Below are 17,548 nucleotides of genomic sequence, written 5' to 3'. Positions count from 1 at the left end.
CACGTACGATGCGGCCACTGAAAGCGGCAAGACGGAACGCAGTGGAGATTAGTCAATTGTTCAATGTTTACGATATTGTGGTATACATATAGTACCTATATGGCCTTAAGTATATTCTCAAAATAAATATAAAAAGTTCTCTCATGTTATCGTAACACACAAAAGCAAGATATTGTTTATATGGAAATTCAAGCAGCAAAACGGGAACTAGCATCCCAAAAATGATAAACAACATTTGAAATTTCAATAGCCAACAAGATTTGTCGCGCATAAAAAGTTCTCCAAACTACCCTCATTTAGATGATAGAAATACGATTTTCATGTAAAACACGGAATAGAAATATCAAGTTTCAGGATCCGGCCTGCGGCTGCGAAGTTAATTTGCGCCTTTTTTACTAAAGGACAAGTGGTTTACACAGCCATAATGTTATGGTGTGTTTACATTCTTACAGTTTTATTGTATATGTACTGATAAATACTAAGATGTTCCAAGAAATTCCATATATTGCTGCGGCAAAAGATAACCTGTGGATTGAGATTCAATGAAAGTATTCAAACTGATATTTAGTTGACATTTTTACCATCGGTGTAGAAAATTGGACGGATAAATTGTAGTCGTACTTTAAAAATCGTAGGTATTATTCATGGGATTGTAGAGTCGATATATTATGGTGTGGCGAATTAAAATCATCACTTCATTACTTGTATAAGTTAAGCAATTTTCTATTACATTAATAACACACACACACCCATAATACACATAATTAACTGGCTGTTTACTCCGACTCTGCCCCGGTTGTAATTTTTTCAAAATTTTGGGGATAAAAAGTATCCTATGTTCTTCTCCTGGTTCTAAGCTATCCACCATTTTTCAGCCACATCATTTCAGACGTTCTTGATTTATAAATAGTGTAACTAACACGACGTAATTTTCAAGATTATTATTAAATGTTTCAAAGGTTTCAATATAACCGTTACAGAATTAACTTCCCTTCACTGAACAGATTAATTTCAATACACCAAGTGAATTCAACTATTGTACATCAACATTTGAAAAGGGTCCGTTAATGAACTTCAAATAAACTAGCCTTAAGTCGACTAATTATGTCATCCATTGAAAAGGGTCTAAGATGCCAAGGGCTTTAGCGTCCAGTGGATTAATAATATGGGGTGTTTGTTTACGTGATTTACTGATAAGTATTTGTCAAGTAATAAATACGATTGGTTCGAATGGTAAGTATAATTAATGTGTGTAATTAATTTGGTGAATTGCCTAATTGGTAGGTAACAAGGAGTGGTTTCGGGTGTAAAGACTTGTGAGGCAGTATTCTATACATGAATTGATGTTGATGCATTTTATTCAATTTACTAATATGTAGATACATATATATTCAATATTAAGTGTGATAAAATTCTTGGAAATTTTGTAACTTATATCTTTTCATGCTCTGTTCTGAGCTTTCAGGTGAGTATTTATGTTTTATTCATTTTTATAAACATGAAAAACTGAAAAAGGACGTATTTGGATGAATTTTATACACAGAATATAAGTTATTAGTTAAATTTGTTATTCAGTCCGCTGTACATCATATTTTCTTTCTATCATTTAAGTGGTGCCACAATGAAAACAATATTAATTATGAATGAATTCTTTATTGTACATAAACACATAAAATACAGAATAAACACAAATTACACAATAGGCGAACAAGGCTAATGGACAATTTTAAAGTATAACTAAGTCTACTAATTCCTGGTTTTCATAAACTTTTCTTAGCTAGTAAACAATTCAGAAATATGATCTTGTTACAAAGCGCAGTTATCTGACGACCTGACTCCATTGGAAGGCTTTTGACACTGTATCCTTGTTACTGATGGATTCTCCCTCGAGCGCAATACAATCCCTTTCGAATCAATTTACATAGGATCCTGCGAAACCTTCGTAGAATACAGGATATGAACAGATAAATAAAAATAATAAACTTTGAACTTGTACATTCATATTTTTATTATGACGTATATACTCTACGTTGCGGACAAAATCACGGCAATAGATAAATCAAAAATTTTGAAGTGAAACTTCTTTAGGCGCGCTGAGAGTAAAATTTCAAAGTCGCGTACGCAATACTGTCACATCACGGAGGAAGGCGACGATTTTGCTATATTTGAATTTGGCCAAAGAAGTTTCACTTCTGAGTTCTGACACGTGTGCTCAGCACATACGCTCTTTTTTTAAACAAAATCGTCTAAATAAGTTAAGCTTTTATCTAATACTAGCTTCCGCCCACGACTTTGTACGTGCATCCCCGTTTTTCCCCGTTCCCGCAAGATTTTCGGGAAATCCTTAGCGGATGCCTACGTCCTAACATCTACCTGCATGCCAAATTTCAGCCTGATACGTCCAGTGGTTTGGGCTGTGCGTTTATAGATCACTATATCAGTCACCTTTGAGTTTTATGTATATAGATGTATTAATTTTAATTAATTCTTAAATAAGAAATATTTCGATTTTCTCACAAAAATAGCAGTGTTTTCCTAAGCCTCATCGTAAGTAAGGTATATCAATTTCGTTCAAACTTGTCGTATATATATTGCTTTCTTTATGTAAATGGAAAGAAATCTGCTTCGTGTCCAAATCAATTTTATAAAGTGTCTTGTGTTTCATCAGTGATAATTTCTATAAAATCTTAGACACACGGAAGGTACTAAAGAATACTAGCGGTACGTCCCAACTTCGGCAGTAGTACATACATATACATATACATATAGCCAGGAACACGTAAATATCCAACAGTGAAATAATTTTTAAATCGACTTAGTTAAGTTTTTTCTGATATAAACCTATTCAAACAAACAAACTTGGAACTCTTCAGCTTTATATATTCGTAGGTTAGATCTAAATGAAAGATATTTTAAGCCGCAAATACATTGGTACTTTAATATTAGCAAAGAAAAATGTAGAAAAATATTTGTGCTATTCTTAGCTACGCATTCAAGTGTGGGTTGCTTTGGATCTAGGTATATTTAATTCACTTATTGTAGGAAATCTGCTTTAAAAGTCTAAATATATCCAGAATGTTCTGTTACCGTGTACATTTAAATTATCACTACATCCATACTAATATTATAAATGCGAAAGTAACTCTGTCTGTCTGTCTGTTACTCAATCACGCCTTAACTACTGAACCAATTTGCATAAAATTTGGTATGGAGATATTTTGATACCCGAGAAAGGACATAGGCTACTTTTTAGATAGATAGATAGATAATACTTTATTGCACACACACACAAGATTTACATAAAACACACAAAAAAAAAAAAATAATATAATTTTTATTGCGAAACATGTACCTACCACCTAGTAATAATATAAAGCAATATCGAAGTAACTGTCTGTTAGTCGCTATGTATGTTTAGATTTTAAAAACAGCGCAATGGATTTTAATGAGGTTTTTTTTAATAGATAGAGTTTCTTGAGGAAGAGTTAAGCATATAATTTGTTAAGTTTTGTACACATTGGCGAAGCCGCGCGGAAAGGTAGTCGTCTATAAATATTTTTTTAACATATTGTGTAGTCTACACTAATATTATAAAGAGGAAAACTTTGTTTGTTTGTTTGTTTGATTGTTATGAATAGGCTCATAAACTACTGGACCGATTTTAAAAATTCTTTCACCATTCGAAAGCTACATTATCCACGAGTAACATAGGCTAGGTTTTATCCCGGAAATCCCACGGGAATGGGAACTATGCGGGTTTTTCTTTGAAAACGCGGGCGAAGCCGCAGGCGGAAAGCTAGTGTTATATAAATAAAGGATCTAGTAGTGAGGATAAATTTATTATTATGCACAAAGAATGCAAAATCCTTAGACAAAATCTATTTCAAACCTACATCACTACATAGTATAAAACAAAGACGCTTTCTCTGTCCCTATGTCCCTATGTATGATTAAATCTTTAAAACTACGCAACGGATATTGATGCGGTTTTTTTAATAGATAGAGTGATTCAAGAGGAAGGTTTTAGTATATAATTTATTATGTTTTAGACGAAGCGGGCGAAACCGCGGGCGGAAAGCTAGTCTTAATATATACAAATCTCGTGTCACAATGCTTGTCCTCAATGGACTCCTAAACCACTTATCCGATTATAATAAAATTCGCACACCATGTTCAATTCGATCCAACTTGAGAGATAGGATAGTTTAAACATGTAGGTACCACGGGCGAAGCCGGGGCGGACCGCTAGTTATATTATAAAGTTGTTTATAGAAATAGGTTAATAACTGTGTTTAATAATAAACAACTACCTACTTCCCTTGTCAACCCACGATACATATTAATACCTCATTGTATTTTCCCAACAATACTACGTTTATACATACATACAAATATAATCATAGTAGACTAGATTTCCTCCCGCGGCTTCGCCCGCGTTTTCAAAGGAAAACCCGCATAGTTCCCGATCCCGTGGGATTTCCGGGATAAAACCTATCCTATGTGTTAATCCAAGTTACCCTCTATATGTGTGCTAAATTTCATTGTAATCGGTTCAGTAGTTTTTACGTGAAAGAGTAACAAACATCCATACATCCATACATCCATACAAACTTTCGCCTTTATAATAGTATTAAGATTTAGTCTATCTCTACGATACACTTAATTAAAATTGCCCTGAACTAAACGTACATATACATTTTCCAACTGTTTACTTGAGATAAAGAATTTAACCGTTGGCATGCCGGTTTTTTGTTACTAATCCCCGTACAGTTGACAAACGTTTTTTGTTACAGGCCGCAGGGGAATGTGTAGAAGGGAGGCTGGAAATGTATATGTTGTAGGGGAATTATGAAAACAGAGATTTGATCAATTATCTGAATAAATATAGTGATTTTATCAAACGGCTAGAATAGTGCAGTTAATTAATGAATAAATAATCTGCGATAGATATTTCAAAGCTCTCATGTTGATTAGGTAATATTTGAAATACCTTTCGCAGAATTTTTTTACCATTTTACTGAAAAATTCTAGGAGTTTGCACCAATCTCTGGATTTATTATATTATGTAGTAAAATGTTAAAATCGTGTTGTTATTCTGATCTGACGATAACGAGCTTTTTTGATATTTTGTCGGATAATGATTATACATGTTTGTTAATGTCACTTAGGGATTTGACGAAATCACGGTTTTTATCATTTCCCAGTAACATATACGTTCAGAAACGTCTCCTTTACTCGTTCAACAAACACATTGTGACTGTCGTATTGTTAACAGAAATCCAAGTTAGACTTGATGTAATTAATTACTTGAGAGATTAATTTCGGAGTTGTTAGCTGATAAATCATTCGTGAAAGAGTGTTTACTGTTTATATTACAGTACTTAGGTATTGTATACTTGTATAGTTAGTGGAATTTTAATTAGCTTAGTACTTTGGATATATTTTTATCGATTTTATAACGTCTTATAATGTTAAAAAGCCTATAATGGCCTTTCTTCATGAATGGAAAACTGAAAGAATTTATCATCAAATCCGAAAAATAGTTCCTGAGATTAGTGTGTTCAAAGAAATAAACAAACTTTTCACTTTTATATTATTAACATTATCTAGTAGGTATCCTACTAATATTATAATTGTGAAAGTTTTCCGAGGATGGATGGATGGATGTTACTCTTAAACGCAAATATTACAGAACCGATTACAATGAAGTTTGGTATGGAAGTAGCTGAAGACTTGCGAAGCTGCGGGAGAAAATCTAGTAGATTATAATTACAGAGAGGAGATGAGATTAACCTAACTAAACATTATATTTTACCTACTAAGAATATAACCAAATGTAAAATTTTGTCATAAATACCCATCCCAGTTTCCTATACCTTTGAGACCATATGTCCGGGGTATATAATTTACCAGTATATCCGGGGAAATTCTCTTCAAAGTTTGTCCCAATTTGTAATTGGTGGACGAATAAGGCGACATGTGGGGTAGTAATTGGGACGAAGTGATCTAATGCTAAGGGCTTGGGATAACGATGGACAAAGATGTGTTCTTAATTTGTTGGGACATTTTACTTTGAAGATAGATTACGTTGTTTATGTTGATAATATAGTTTGTAGTCAAAGTTACTTTAGTATGAGGTATTCAATTTTTTTATCGTTAATATGGTAAGCTGTCCTTTAAAATATCTATAAATTATAATTTTCGTCATTAGCTATCTTTTTCCTCTAACACTGTAAAGTCTTGTCTAAAGCCAGGATCATATACTATTTCTTAAATGGTAATGGCTTCTTGTATGTACGTATTTTAATGTATTCCCTACTTAAAGGGATAAAACATGTCTTACTTTTGGTATTGTAATACAGATTTATCGAATGTACTATTTCATCGTGTGCATTATAATTATATTCCATGGAATGCAGCTGTGATTTGTAGCAATAAAAATCTGTTTTTCTACAAATAGTTTTATTAAAGTTTCTGAATTCTCAAATCTCCATTTGCGTATAAGCCGACCACTTTTACCCACAATAAAACGGTTTTATTGAAGGTTTTACGAGCGTTGTCATGTGAACGGATCCCTAAGTTTGAAACGGATGTCTTTGCCAGAATATGTATATCGTAAGCTAGAGTCATATACATGATCTATGTATTATTTATACTGTGATTAATTTTATTATACTGTGACTAACGTGACTAACCCTATTGTTATTTTTGATTATTTTTCCGACCCAAATATCGACCAATAGAATTGCACCATTCGACGTCACGTGGTACAACCTACATGGTATTATACTGATAATTTTTTGAAAATTTTCTCTGGTCGTTGACGTCAAACTGACAGGTTCAATTCAATTGTGAAATTATTGGCCGACATTTGGGACGGAAAAATAATCTCCCGAATACCACACGAGCTTCAAAATTATCTGGCATTTCCCTCAAGGTTCCCTGCAAACAAATAAAGTCATCAAGTTTTTCAGGAAAAATCACTCGCGCTTCGCGCTCGTGATTTTTTAACCTTGACTAAAAACTTGACTCCTTCATTTGTTTGCAACGAACCTATCGGAAAATACCCGATAATTTTGAAGCTCTTGTGGTATTGTAAGTGATAATTTTTTGAAAATTTTCTCTGGTCGTTGACGTCAAACTGACAGGTTCAATTCAATTGTGAAATTATTGGCCGACATTTGGGACGGAAAAATAATCTCCCGAATACCACACGAGCTTCAAAATTATCTGGCATTTCCCTCAAGGTTCCCTGCAAACAAATAAAGTCATCAAGTTTTTCAGGAAAAATCACTCGCGCTTCGCGCTCGTGATTTTTTAACCTTGACTAAAAACTTGACTCCTTCATTTGTTTGCAACGAACCTATCGGAAAATACCCGATAATTTTGAAGCTCTTGTGGTATTGTAAGTGATAATTTTTTGAAAATTTTCTCTGGTCGTTGACGTCAAACTGACAGGTTCAATTCAATTGTGAAATTATTGGCCGACATTTGGGACGGAAAAATAATCTCCCGAATACCACACGAGCTTCAAAATTATCTGGCATTTCCCTCAAGGTTCCCTGCAAACAAATAAAGTCATCAAGTTTTTCAGGAAAAATCACTCGCGCTTCGCGCTCGTGATTTTTTAACCTTGACTAAAAACTTGACTCCTTCATTTGTTTGCAACGAACCTATCGGAAAATACCCGATAATTTTGAAGCTCTTGTGGTATTGTAAGTGATAATTTTTTGAAAATTTTCTCTGGTCGTTGACGTCAAACTGACAGGTTCAATTCAATTGTGAAATTATTGGCCAACATTTGGGACGGAAAAATAATCTCCCGAATACCACACGAGCTTCAAAATTATCTGGCATTTCCCTCAAGGTTCCCTGCAAAAAAATAAAGTCGTCAAGTTTTTCAGGAAAAATCACTCGCGCTTCGCGCTCGTGATTTTTTAACCTTGACTAAAAACTTGACTCCATCATTTGTTTGCAACGAACCTATCGGAAAATACCCGATAATTTTGAAGCTCTTGTGGTATTATAAGTGAATATTTAGTAACAGATTTTTATTTCGATTTTAAAGATTTTTTTTATGTTTTTATGCAAGCAAAGGCAGGTGGACCTGGTGGTATGTGGTCGCCACCGCCCTTGAACACTATTGTTGCAGATAGGTGTATAGGATATTTTTCTAAACCTACGCCAAATTTTTCAGTATTAGATAAAATTTCAAATCTTTGTACGATTAAAAATATAAATGAACGTACAAATCTAAAATTTTTTGTTTAAAACATATATGTAAAAATAATGAATAGCTGTAGAAAATATTTGATACAAAAAACACGTCTTTGTAAGTATAAAGGTAAAACGTACAATTTAATTTGGCTAAATAGGAGACGCCGGGGTACAATATGAGTCATATTTTTTATTAACAGTATCCATATAAGCCTATAAAATTAATATTTCATAAATGAAATTGGATTACAAACGTACAAGACGTAATAAATAACATTCGTGTTGTTTTAACGTCCTCGATATCAACTGTTTATTCAGTGTTTTATTGAATGAAAACATTCGTTATTTTGGTATAAATCATAGGTATATGTAGACTAGATACGCCTAGGATCTTAATTTTGGCTTCTTTTTGGCGTGAAAGAAGTCATTGTTAAAGGCGTAGATTGGTGCGATGGCGCCAAAATATTAAATTCATACAACAGTGAAAAAAACTTATTGTAAGCTACTTAATTATAAAAATGATAACTCATGTCATTCCGAAATAATGTTGATTTCTATAAGAAAATCATCATTTATTATCATAATTATTATAGAGTTTTCGTAAGAATGTAGATACATCTATAGTTGTTTTAAGCCTTTATACTAATAAGTTGTAACTAAGGTAATTAAAAGAGTTACAGACAAAGTGATTACAATTACTATATTTTCAAATATGTTCTCATGGTATAGAGTACCTAGTTTATAGAGTTTCTTCATTCTTGCCGGTTCTTCTCCATAGATACTGCTTTCCGAATCGGTGGTAAATGTTAAAACTGTTCTGATGATTCAAAAGTGCTTCTAGAAGAAGTCTAACTGAATAAATATATGCACCGTCTAGATTAAGACAGATCTTGGTAACACTAGAGGCAATGTTGGCAACTCTTATAATGTTGATTTTTGTCATAAATTAAATTTCGCTTTTCCATTTGCGAGATACGACTGAGATGTGGTTAAATTAAATAATATTAAAAGTTGTTGGCCTCCAATACATAATATTATTTAACTAGCCAACGCACGCGACTTTGTATGAGTTAAATGTGATTTTTGAGACCTTATTTTTTAATCTAGGTATACTTATTTTGAATGCGCTAATCTCGGGTTGCGGGTTCGAGTCCCGCCTCGTGATCGAATTTTTTCTATTCTTTATAAATTTATATTTATAAAGCATTTTGAATGCCATAAAACCAAAAATATAAATTCAACAAAAAAGGTCGTGTTCCATCGTTACAATATTGTATTCACTGAAAAGTGCTTCATATTGGTTGAAATGGTTGTTAATCATCTCAATAGATGGCGCGCGGTGTGTCCCTCCAGACACCTAAAACTGAAAGAATACTGAGAATAAATTCGATTGCTCTGGCGGGTCACGAGTGGCTGAGTTGGTTAGGCATCCGCCCCGGAATGGCGCGAAAGGATGCGGGTTCAAGTCCCGCCTCGTGAACGAATTTTTCTATTCTTTATAAATTTAGAATGAAAGAATCTCCATACAACAATCTTCTAATTTTAAAAATTAGCTGTATAAATAGATACACGCACAAAGTTGAGAGAGAGATTTTTATAATAATTTTAGAGCTTTTTTTGTATGAGGTACATATTTTTAAATTGCATAAGTAATAAACAGACCTTACAATTTTATTTAAATGTATAATAATAATAATAAAAGCCTTTATTTATTCCTTTTCTTACATCTAATTACATTATTTATTTTTTGTTAGTATTGTTAGTATTTACATTATTCTTATTTCTATTACAATTCTATTTTTAAATATTAAATGAAGTGTTAGTAAATAATTAAACAGTATGCAATTAAATATATTATAAAGGACCGCTTTTTGCGGTAAAAGCCTCCTCCAATTTTTTCCACTCATCTCTGTTTTTGGCTACTCTTGTCCATAGGGCACCTGCGTGATTTTTCAAATCATCACTCCATCTTGCAATTGGTCTCCCTCTTTTCCGCTTTTTATAATAAGGTGTCCAATTAATAACTGTGTGTGACCATCTGTCATCTCTCAATCTGCACAGGTGACCTGCCCACTTCCACTTCATTTTACAGACATACCTTGCTACATCTCGAGCATTCGTTCTTTTTCTTATAACAGTATGTCTTATTCTATCTCTCAGTTTGATATTCATAAAGCTTCGTTCCATACCTCTTTGACAGATGCTAATTCTATTCACATGTTTTTTTGATAGAGTCCATGTTTGGCATGCATATGTGAGACATGGTGTTAGACATATATCCATCGCTTTGGCTTTTAATGGGATTGGTAACTGACCTTTGAAAATTTCTTTCATAGCCCAATATTTGTTCCATGTTTGTTTGACTCTTCTTTCAATTTCTTTTTCGTTGCATAATTTAAATGAGATGAGATGTCCAAGATAGATATAGTCTTCAACATACTCAATGGGAGATTCATTCAATGTGACAAGTAGTTGGGAGCTGTTAGTTATAATTTTTGTTTTTTCCTCATTTATATTCAAGCCAGCTATTTTGCTATATTTATTGAGTGACTCTATCATTATTTGTAATTCCTTAACATTTTCTGACAACAAAACTATATCATCTGCAAATCTGAGATGTGATAAATATCTTCCATTGATTTTGAGACCATATGACTCCCAGTTTAGTTGGCTGAAGATATATTCCAGTACTGATATAAAGATTTTCGCTGAAAGTGGATCTCCTTGTTTGACACCTCGGTTAATCTTAAATGTTGGTCCCTGAATGTCTAGTTTTACTCTCGCATAGCTGTTTTCATATATAGTTTTTATTATTGATATATATGTCTCATTGACACCTTGAGATTTTAATGCTTGCCATATAGCACTATGTAAAATAGAGTCAAATGCCTTTGCATAGTCAATAAAGCATATGTATAAGGGTTTATTGTATTCGTTATATTTTTCTATTAACTGTTTTACAGTATGTATATGGTCAATTGTAGACATTCCTTTCATAAAGCCCGCTTGTTCAATTGGTTGCTTGTCATCTAAGATATATGTCAGTCTTCTTAGTAGAGTTGAGGTAAATACTTTATATATGCATGGAATTAAGCTAATCGGTCTGTAATTACTTATAAATTTTGGATCTCCTTTTTTGTACAATAGTATTATATCCGAGCATAGCCATTGTTTTGGGAGCTTTATTTCTTTTAATACGAGGTTAAATAAATGTGTCAGAGGTTTTACTATATGAGATTTGCTCGCAATGATCATCTCGTTTGTTATACCATCGGGGCCGGGACTTTTCCCTGTCTTGAGATTTTTAATAGAATGCTCTACTTCACATTCCAAGAAGGGTGGGACATCTTCAAACTGTTCATTATTATGTGTGCTGATGGTCTTAAAATTTTTAAACACGTTACTTTGCTCTTGATCAATATCGTTGTATAGGTTTTTGTAAAACGTTGTGGCAATATCCAGTAATTGTTTTCTGTGTGTGGTAACAGAGCCTGTAGGAGTGGTCAGATGTGTCATTAATTGTTTTGTTTTCTCTAAAACCTTGTTTGCTTTTTTTATGCCACCTGTTTGTTTTAAATGATTTTCAAATATTTGTAATCGATAATTTTTTAAATTCTCCTTTATTTTTTTATTAATTGTTCTATAAAGATATGTTAGTTTATATTTTTCTTCACGAGTTTTATTAGTTTTATTTCTTAATATATGTTTCTGTTGTTTTAACTTAATGATCTCCTCAGTAATTATATGACATTTTCGTGTAGTTTTAGAATTTACGCTTGGTTTTTTCAAACATTGAAGCATGTTTTTTTCGATATCGTCGTAGAGGTGCTGTACCGTATCATATTCTTGCAGACATAGTTTAAATGGGCTTTTTAATGTATCATATTCAATATGTTTTGTTGTAGATTGCGAATAGCGTGAACGCGATATTTTTCTTGATTTGGTACATAGTGTCATTCTTACCATGCGGTGGTCACTCGGGTGTATAACTCGACTTAATACACTCAAATCGCTCACATTTTTGTGTATATTAGTAATAATAAAGTCGATTTCATTTTTTACTTTATTATTGGGTGCCATCCATGTCCATTTTAAACTGTTCGGTTTTTTATAGATTGTATTTAATATTTTAAATTTATATTGAAAACAAAAATCTATTAGACGTTGGCCTCTACTATTCCTTGTGCCATAGCCATATATACCTCTAACCATTTCCTCGTTATCTTCTGATTGTCCAATTTTTGCGTTAAAATCGCCCATAATTATAACTTTCTTGCTACATTGAGATATTGCGTTTTCTAAGTCAGTATAAAAAGTTTGGAGCTCTTCTTCACTTGAGTTTTCCGTAGGCGCGTACACTTGTATGATAGTATATAAGGTAGATAATATTTTAATTTGCAGTAATGCTATTCTATCAGATATCCCAATGAAGTTTATAGTTTCTAAGTAACTTTGTTTTTTAACTAGGAATCCTACTCCTCTTTCGCCTTTTGTTTTTCCGTAGTAATATAATATGTAGCGACCTCTATTTTCAATTTTAAATCCGTTTCTTCTTACTTCCGAAATACCAATTATATCCCATTTTATTGGTGACAATGCATACTCTAACTCTAAGAGCCTGACTTCACTTGCTAAGGAACGTACGTTAAACGTGGATATGTATATATTTTTTATTTTCATGTAATTTGGAGGGTTGCAGTCTACTGCCCCCGCGGTGACTAACCGTTGTGGGGGAGGTGTATAATTATTAATATGTTGAGGTAAATCTTTACTATTTGAGGGGGTGAATGATGTTTTTGTCAAATTGGGGGGCTTTATTAATTGTTATTCCGAATCTGATGACATAGAAGTTGTTGGTTTGATTTGGGGTGAGTTTTTATTTTTGTTAATTATATAATGTTTCATAGAATACTGGTTACTCTGAGATGGATAGGATCGAATCTTGTTCTTCTTGGCGATTTGATGTTTCTTATTATTATCATGTCCGCCTGAAAGGTAAGGTGGTGTAACTTCTAGCTCTCTCTTTTTTGTATTGTTCCCGCTGTGTTTAAAGTTAACTTTGTCTTGATTGTTTCTGTTACTTGGTTCTTTCACAATTAATTTATCATAACGAATGTATGCTATTTTACCGTTTTCTCTCTCTTTATGAAGTTGTTCCTGTAATTTTTTTCTTATTTCTAATATTTTTGGTGGGAAATCCTCCTTTATGTAAATATTTTTTTCTTTTAGATTGTGTTTCATTTTCATTATGCTTATTTTTTTTCCATATGTGCTGAAAGTAACAATTACAGGTCTTATTTTATTTTCAGTTCTTTTTCCTAATCTCTTAATGATTTGCAGTTCTGTCTTGTTACAATTTATGTTAATGTCCGACGTAATTAAGCTTAAAATAATATTTTCTAATTCTTCGTAACTTTTTTCTTGCTCTTCTATCCCAAAAAATATTAGATTTCTAATTCTTATACATTTTTCTATTTCTAAAAATCTATGCTCATTTTCAGCATGTGATTTCTTCAATTTTTCGATGTCTTCCTGAATACTTTTAAATTTTGAGTCTATGTTTTCATTAATTTTATTCGTAATCCTTTGTTCTACTTTTTTTAAGGACTCTTCGGAGTCGTTTTTAACCCGTGACGCGTCCGGCGCACAGCCGGCACCGATCCCGATAGTGTCAAGGGAGTTCACGAAATCTAGCTTTTTTATGACTACCGAGTTTGAAAATTTTATTTACCCTATTGTTCTATAATTATATGCCATGTATGATATATTTTTGGAAAGAGGAAGAAACTAGTTATAGCATAAAAATGTAATCATGACGATATATTTTTTCTATAAAATTATAAAAAATTGATTTTCTTTTGTTTTAATTTTAATTGCTTACATACTAACACTTACATGATAATGCTGAGTCATCAAATGATCATATTCACGTTTTCATATCACTACACGATTGCCAAATACATTCACTTATATTTTCACACATTTAACACAACGTATTTCACTATGAATAATAACAAATCTCCATTATTCACAAACAAGAAAAAAAGCGCCATTTTGCGTCTTCCACACTGAAAAGTTGAGACACTTTTTCACTGAGTATTCTTCAAATATCCCTAAAACCAATATCATAAACGTATTCTACGTAAAATTTCCAGTAATATACGTCTCAATTATCACTCATCTAATTATTCCTCTCGGCATAATTCACAATCCAAATATTCGTTGAACAAGACAAATGTCACAAACTATGGCCGATGACGCAACTCAATCAATGATTCACTTTTTTTTTTTATTTTGTGGTTTTGGTCTCTATTGCCTGTCTCGGAGTCGTGTCGATTCGAATTATAAATGTTTAAGGCATAGAGAAATATTTTTTATACTGGAAACATTCACTTGTAAGAACTACAGGTGACCTTCAAAGTCATTGGCCGCGTTATGAACAGTCGTTGTTACGCAGGACGCTACAGTACAGTTTTAGTTATGAGCAACCGTCTGTACATAGGACGCGTCACGGGTTAATATCAATTCGCAATTCTTTTATCAGCTGTTCTATATTCGACATCTTAACGCCCTCTCTTAGAAGTTCTCAGTACCCGTATTTAGTTACGTATGGACTTTGTTCCGTAGTTAAGGATTAATACGTTAGATGTCGCTATTTTGATATCGAAAAGTTAATGATTTTTTCGATAGATGGCGTTAATAGTTGAATATATTATTATTCTAAATGCGAATGATTATGCATATTTTCTAATAATGTCTTAAATATCTAGGATTATATACTTATTGGAGTTTGCTTGCACTTTATAACATATTATAACGATTTTTTTACGATTTCACTGTTCTTTTAACGATGTTTCACTAATTGCACTTAATGTTTTGAAGAGTTAACTGTCATTTTGAACATCAGCTGTTATTTTCATGTTAGATAATGTGATAAGTAATAGTTTATTCACTTTCCACGGGTTTTCACACTTTTATTTGACTTATGCCAATTAGTTCTGTCCAATACACAAACTTTTCACTTTTAAACGCAGCGATAATATTTATAAATAATTTTTAATTACGGAGCACAATTTCAGTTGTGTTTACTTCACCGCGCCCTCTAGTAAATGTATACATAATTAAATTGTGTTATTCTTTCCGTGCTGTCGTAGTAAGTATTCATTCCCGTTAACAATATATCATAAAACCGGACGAACCGGACACGCTAATATCCGGACCTTTCTCCGGTCAAATAAAACCGGATACTTCTCACTAAAGACAATATGGAATTATTAGTTACATGTTTTAACATTATTTATTTTGTAATTGTAAATTAGATACTGGATTTTCTGCCGATTTAACAGAGGAAATCATAGGCACTAGGTATCACTCAAAATATGTAATTGTAAAGTTAGTTCACAGTTCATAAATCAAATCACTATGTAAAGTAGTGTCGAAGTATTCAGGAACAGAACAAATAAAAAATGTGGCAATTGAGGACTGCCGCGGTAAAGCTATTGCATAGCATGCCTTCAAGCCACACCTCCGTGCCCGTCGGAGTGGGGAGCGTGAGGTTTTTTCGTTACGGAATTTCTGGATTCGGTCCCCGCGCTCAAGGCCCGCGATAGAAGCTATGCAATAGCTGAAAAATACTATATGTAAATATCTACAAGCAAGATATTATGACGCCTCTACAAAAGCTATTTATAAGCCACAGTCAATTTTTCCTTCCTTTTAGCAACGGAATGACAAATACCTGACCGTTATTAAATTTAACAAGAATACGTCTTCAATATAATTGTGATCATATTACAAAGAGAATTAGATGAAATTTGATTTGTAAGTTAATAATTTCGAGCACAATATCGTCATATTAATAACACCTCTCTGAGCATCGTTTGACAGGGATATATCTGGGCTACGTCCGCAGTTCACTAAGCTTGGTTATTGGTAATATTTAAAAAAATCCACAAAGACATTGTTACAGATTATATTTTACTAGATTTCCGCCCGCGGCTTCGTCCGCTTTATCTAACAACCTAATAAATTATATACTAAAACCTTCCTCTTGAATCACTCTATCTATTAAAAAAAACCGCATCAAAATCCGTTGCGTAGTTTTGAAGATATAAGCATACAAAGGGACACAGGGACAGATAAAGCGTTGTTTGTTTTATACTATGTAGTGATGATATAGGAAATTATGTGAGAGAGAACATCTGCTCTATTTATATAGTATACTAGTGGTCCGCCCCGGCTTCGCCCGTGGTACCTACATGTTTAAACTATCCTATCTCTCAAGTTGGATCGAACTGCACATGGTGTGCGAATTTAATTATAATCGGTTAAGTGGTTTAGGAGTACATTGAGGACAAACATTGTGACACGAGATTTATATATATTAAGATAAACTCCTGTAGTTACATACTTAATTATTATGTATTGTAGTTATAATTATGTTCTAACCTTTAATCTTTTAAAGCTGAAGAGTTTTTTTGTTTTAAGGCGCTAATCTCAGGAACTACCTACTGGACCGATTTGAACAATTCTTTCGGTTTTAGATAGCTCATTTATCGAGGCTATAGGCTAATCAGATTGGATTGTTTGGACACCAGAAATATTGCTCAGGCAATACACCATAAATCGTCTGTGATAGACGTAAAGGCCAATGATGAGGAGGCTAATCATCACGCTAAGACCAACAGGAGCGAAGCAATTCGAGAAAACCGCGGGGCACAGCTAGTGAATTTTACAGAGACCATCTATCTATTTGCGCTATTCTAATAATTCTACTGTAAATAGATAATTTAATTGATTCCAAAATAATATTTAATTTACTGGAATGTGTATTAATTATTACCGTAAAATTAATGAGATAGCAAACTATCTTTTAACTGGTGATTTATTCTGTATCTTTCATAGACGCGAAATCTAAAAAAATTCGGGTCGCATTCGCTTATATTTAAATGCAAACACGTTCTGCGTTTCGGGTTTTCTGAAAAAGCCAATAATTCAAGCCAGAACGATATTAAGCAATAAGCCGCATAGGGGTGAAATAGCCAAAGGTTTCATTAAATAGGTGCAATATATCGTATCGTAGAGGCAATTACGTCTAACAAAGAAAAACACCGAAAATCGAAAATGGCACATTATTTTTTATTGAAATATGCTTAGTAACACTTTGCGCTTTGTTTACTTCGTTTATAGAGGAATTATTATTTATCCTTGGGCAAAAAATAGGAAATTATCTACCGAATAGGATGGAAGTAAAACGTGTTTATGGTGACGTTTTTTGGCTTATATTCTGAACTGTAAAACGAGTACAAGTCGATAGAATTACAATAAAACC

General features: G+C 32.9%; 1 protein-coding gene and 1 non-coding gene across 2 annotated transcripts; one reads left to right on the top strand and one right to left on the bottom strand.

Moving 5' to 3' along the window:
• The first annotated feature begins 9,620 nt into the window (after positions 1-9,620).
• Positions 9,621-9,697, top strand: TRNAP-CGG (transfer RNA proline (anticodon CGG)). Its single transcript is given in 2 exon segments — positions 9,621-9,657; positions 9,662-9,697. It is a non-coding gene; the product is annotated as a tRNA-Pro (tRNA).
• Positions 9,698-13,041: 3,344 nt separating this feature from the next.
• LOC149486272 (uncharacterized) lies at positions 13,042-15,336 on the bottom strand. The gene is made up of 2 exons (XM_089697906.1): positions 15,282-15,336; positions 13,042-13,826 (listed from the first exon to the last, which is right to left on the bottom strand). The coding sequence occupies exons 1-2, from the start codon at positions 15,334-15,336 to the stop codon at positions 13,042-13,044; spliced, it is 840 nt and encodes a 279-aa protein (XP_089554032.1).
• Positions 15,337-17,548: the final 2,212 nt, after the last annotated feature.

The sequence above is a fragment of the Colias philodice genome, chromosome 8 (assembly GCF_061535455.1).
Source record: "Colias philodice isolate Cphi_HAF_F1 chromosome 8, ilColPhil1 Martin Lab GWU primary, whole genome shotgun sequence".
Lineage (NCBI taxonomy): Eukaryota > Metazoa > Arthropoda > Insecta > Lepidoptera > Pieridae > Colias > Colias philodice.
This window is presented reverse-complemented; position numbering and strand designations above follow the sequence as displayed.

Excerpts from the sequence above, each read along its gene's own strand:
- LOC149486272 (XM_089697906.1), bottom strand. The coding sequence starts at position 15,336 with ATGTATACATTTACTAGAGGGCGCGGTGAAGTAAACACAACTGAAATT. Across the intron at positions 13,827-15,281 it reads CACAACTGAAATTGTGCTCC|AGTCCTTAAAAAAAGTAGAA; the intron begins GTAATTAAAAAT and ends ACGACTCCGAAG.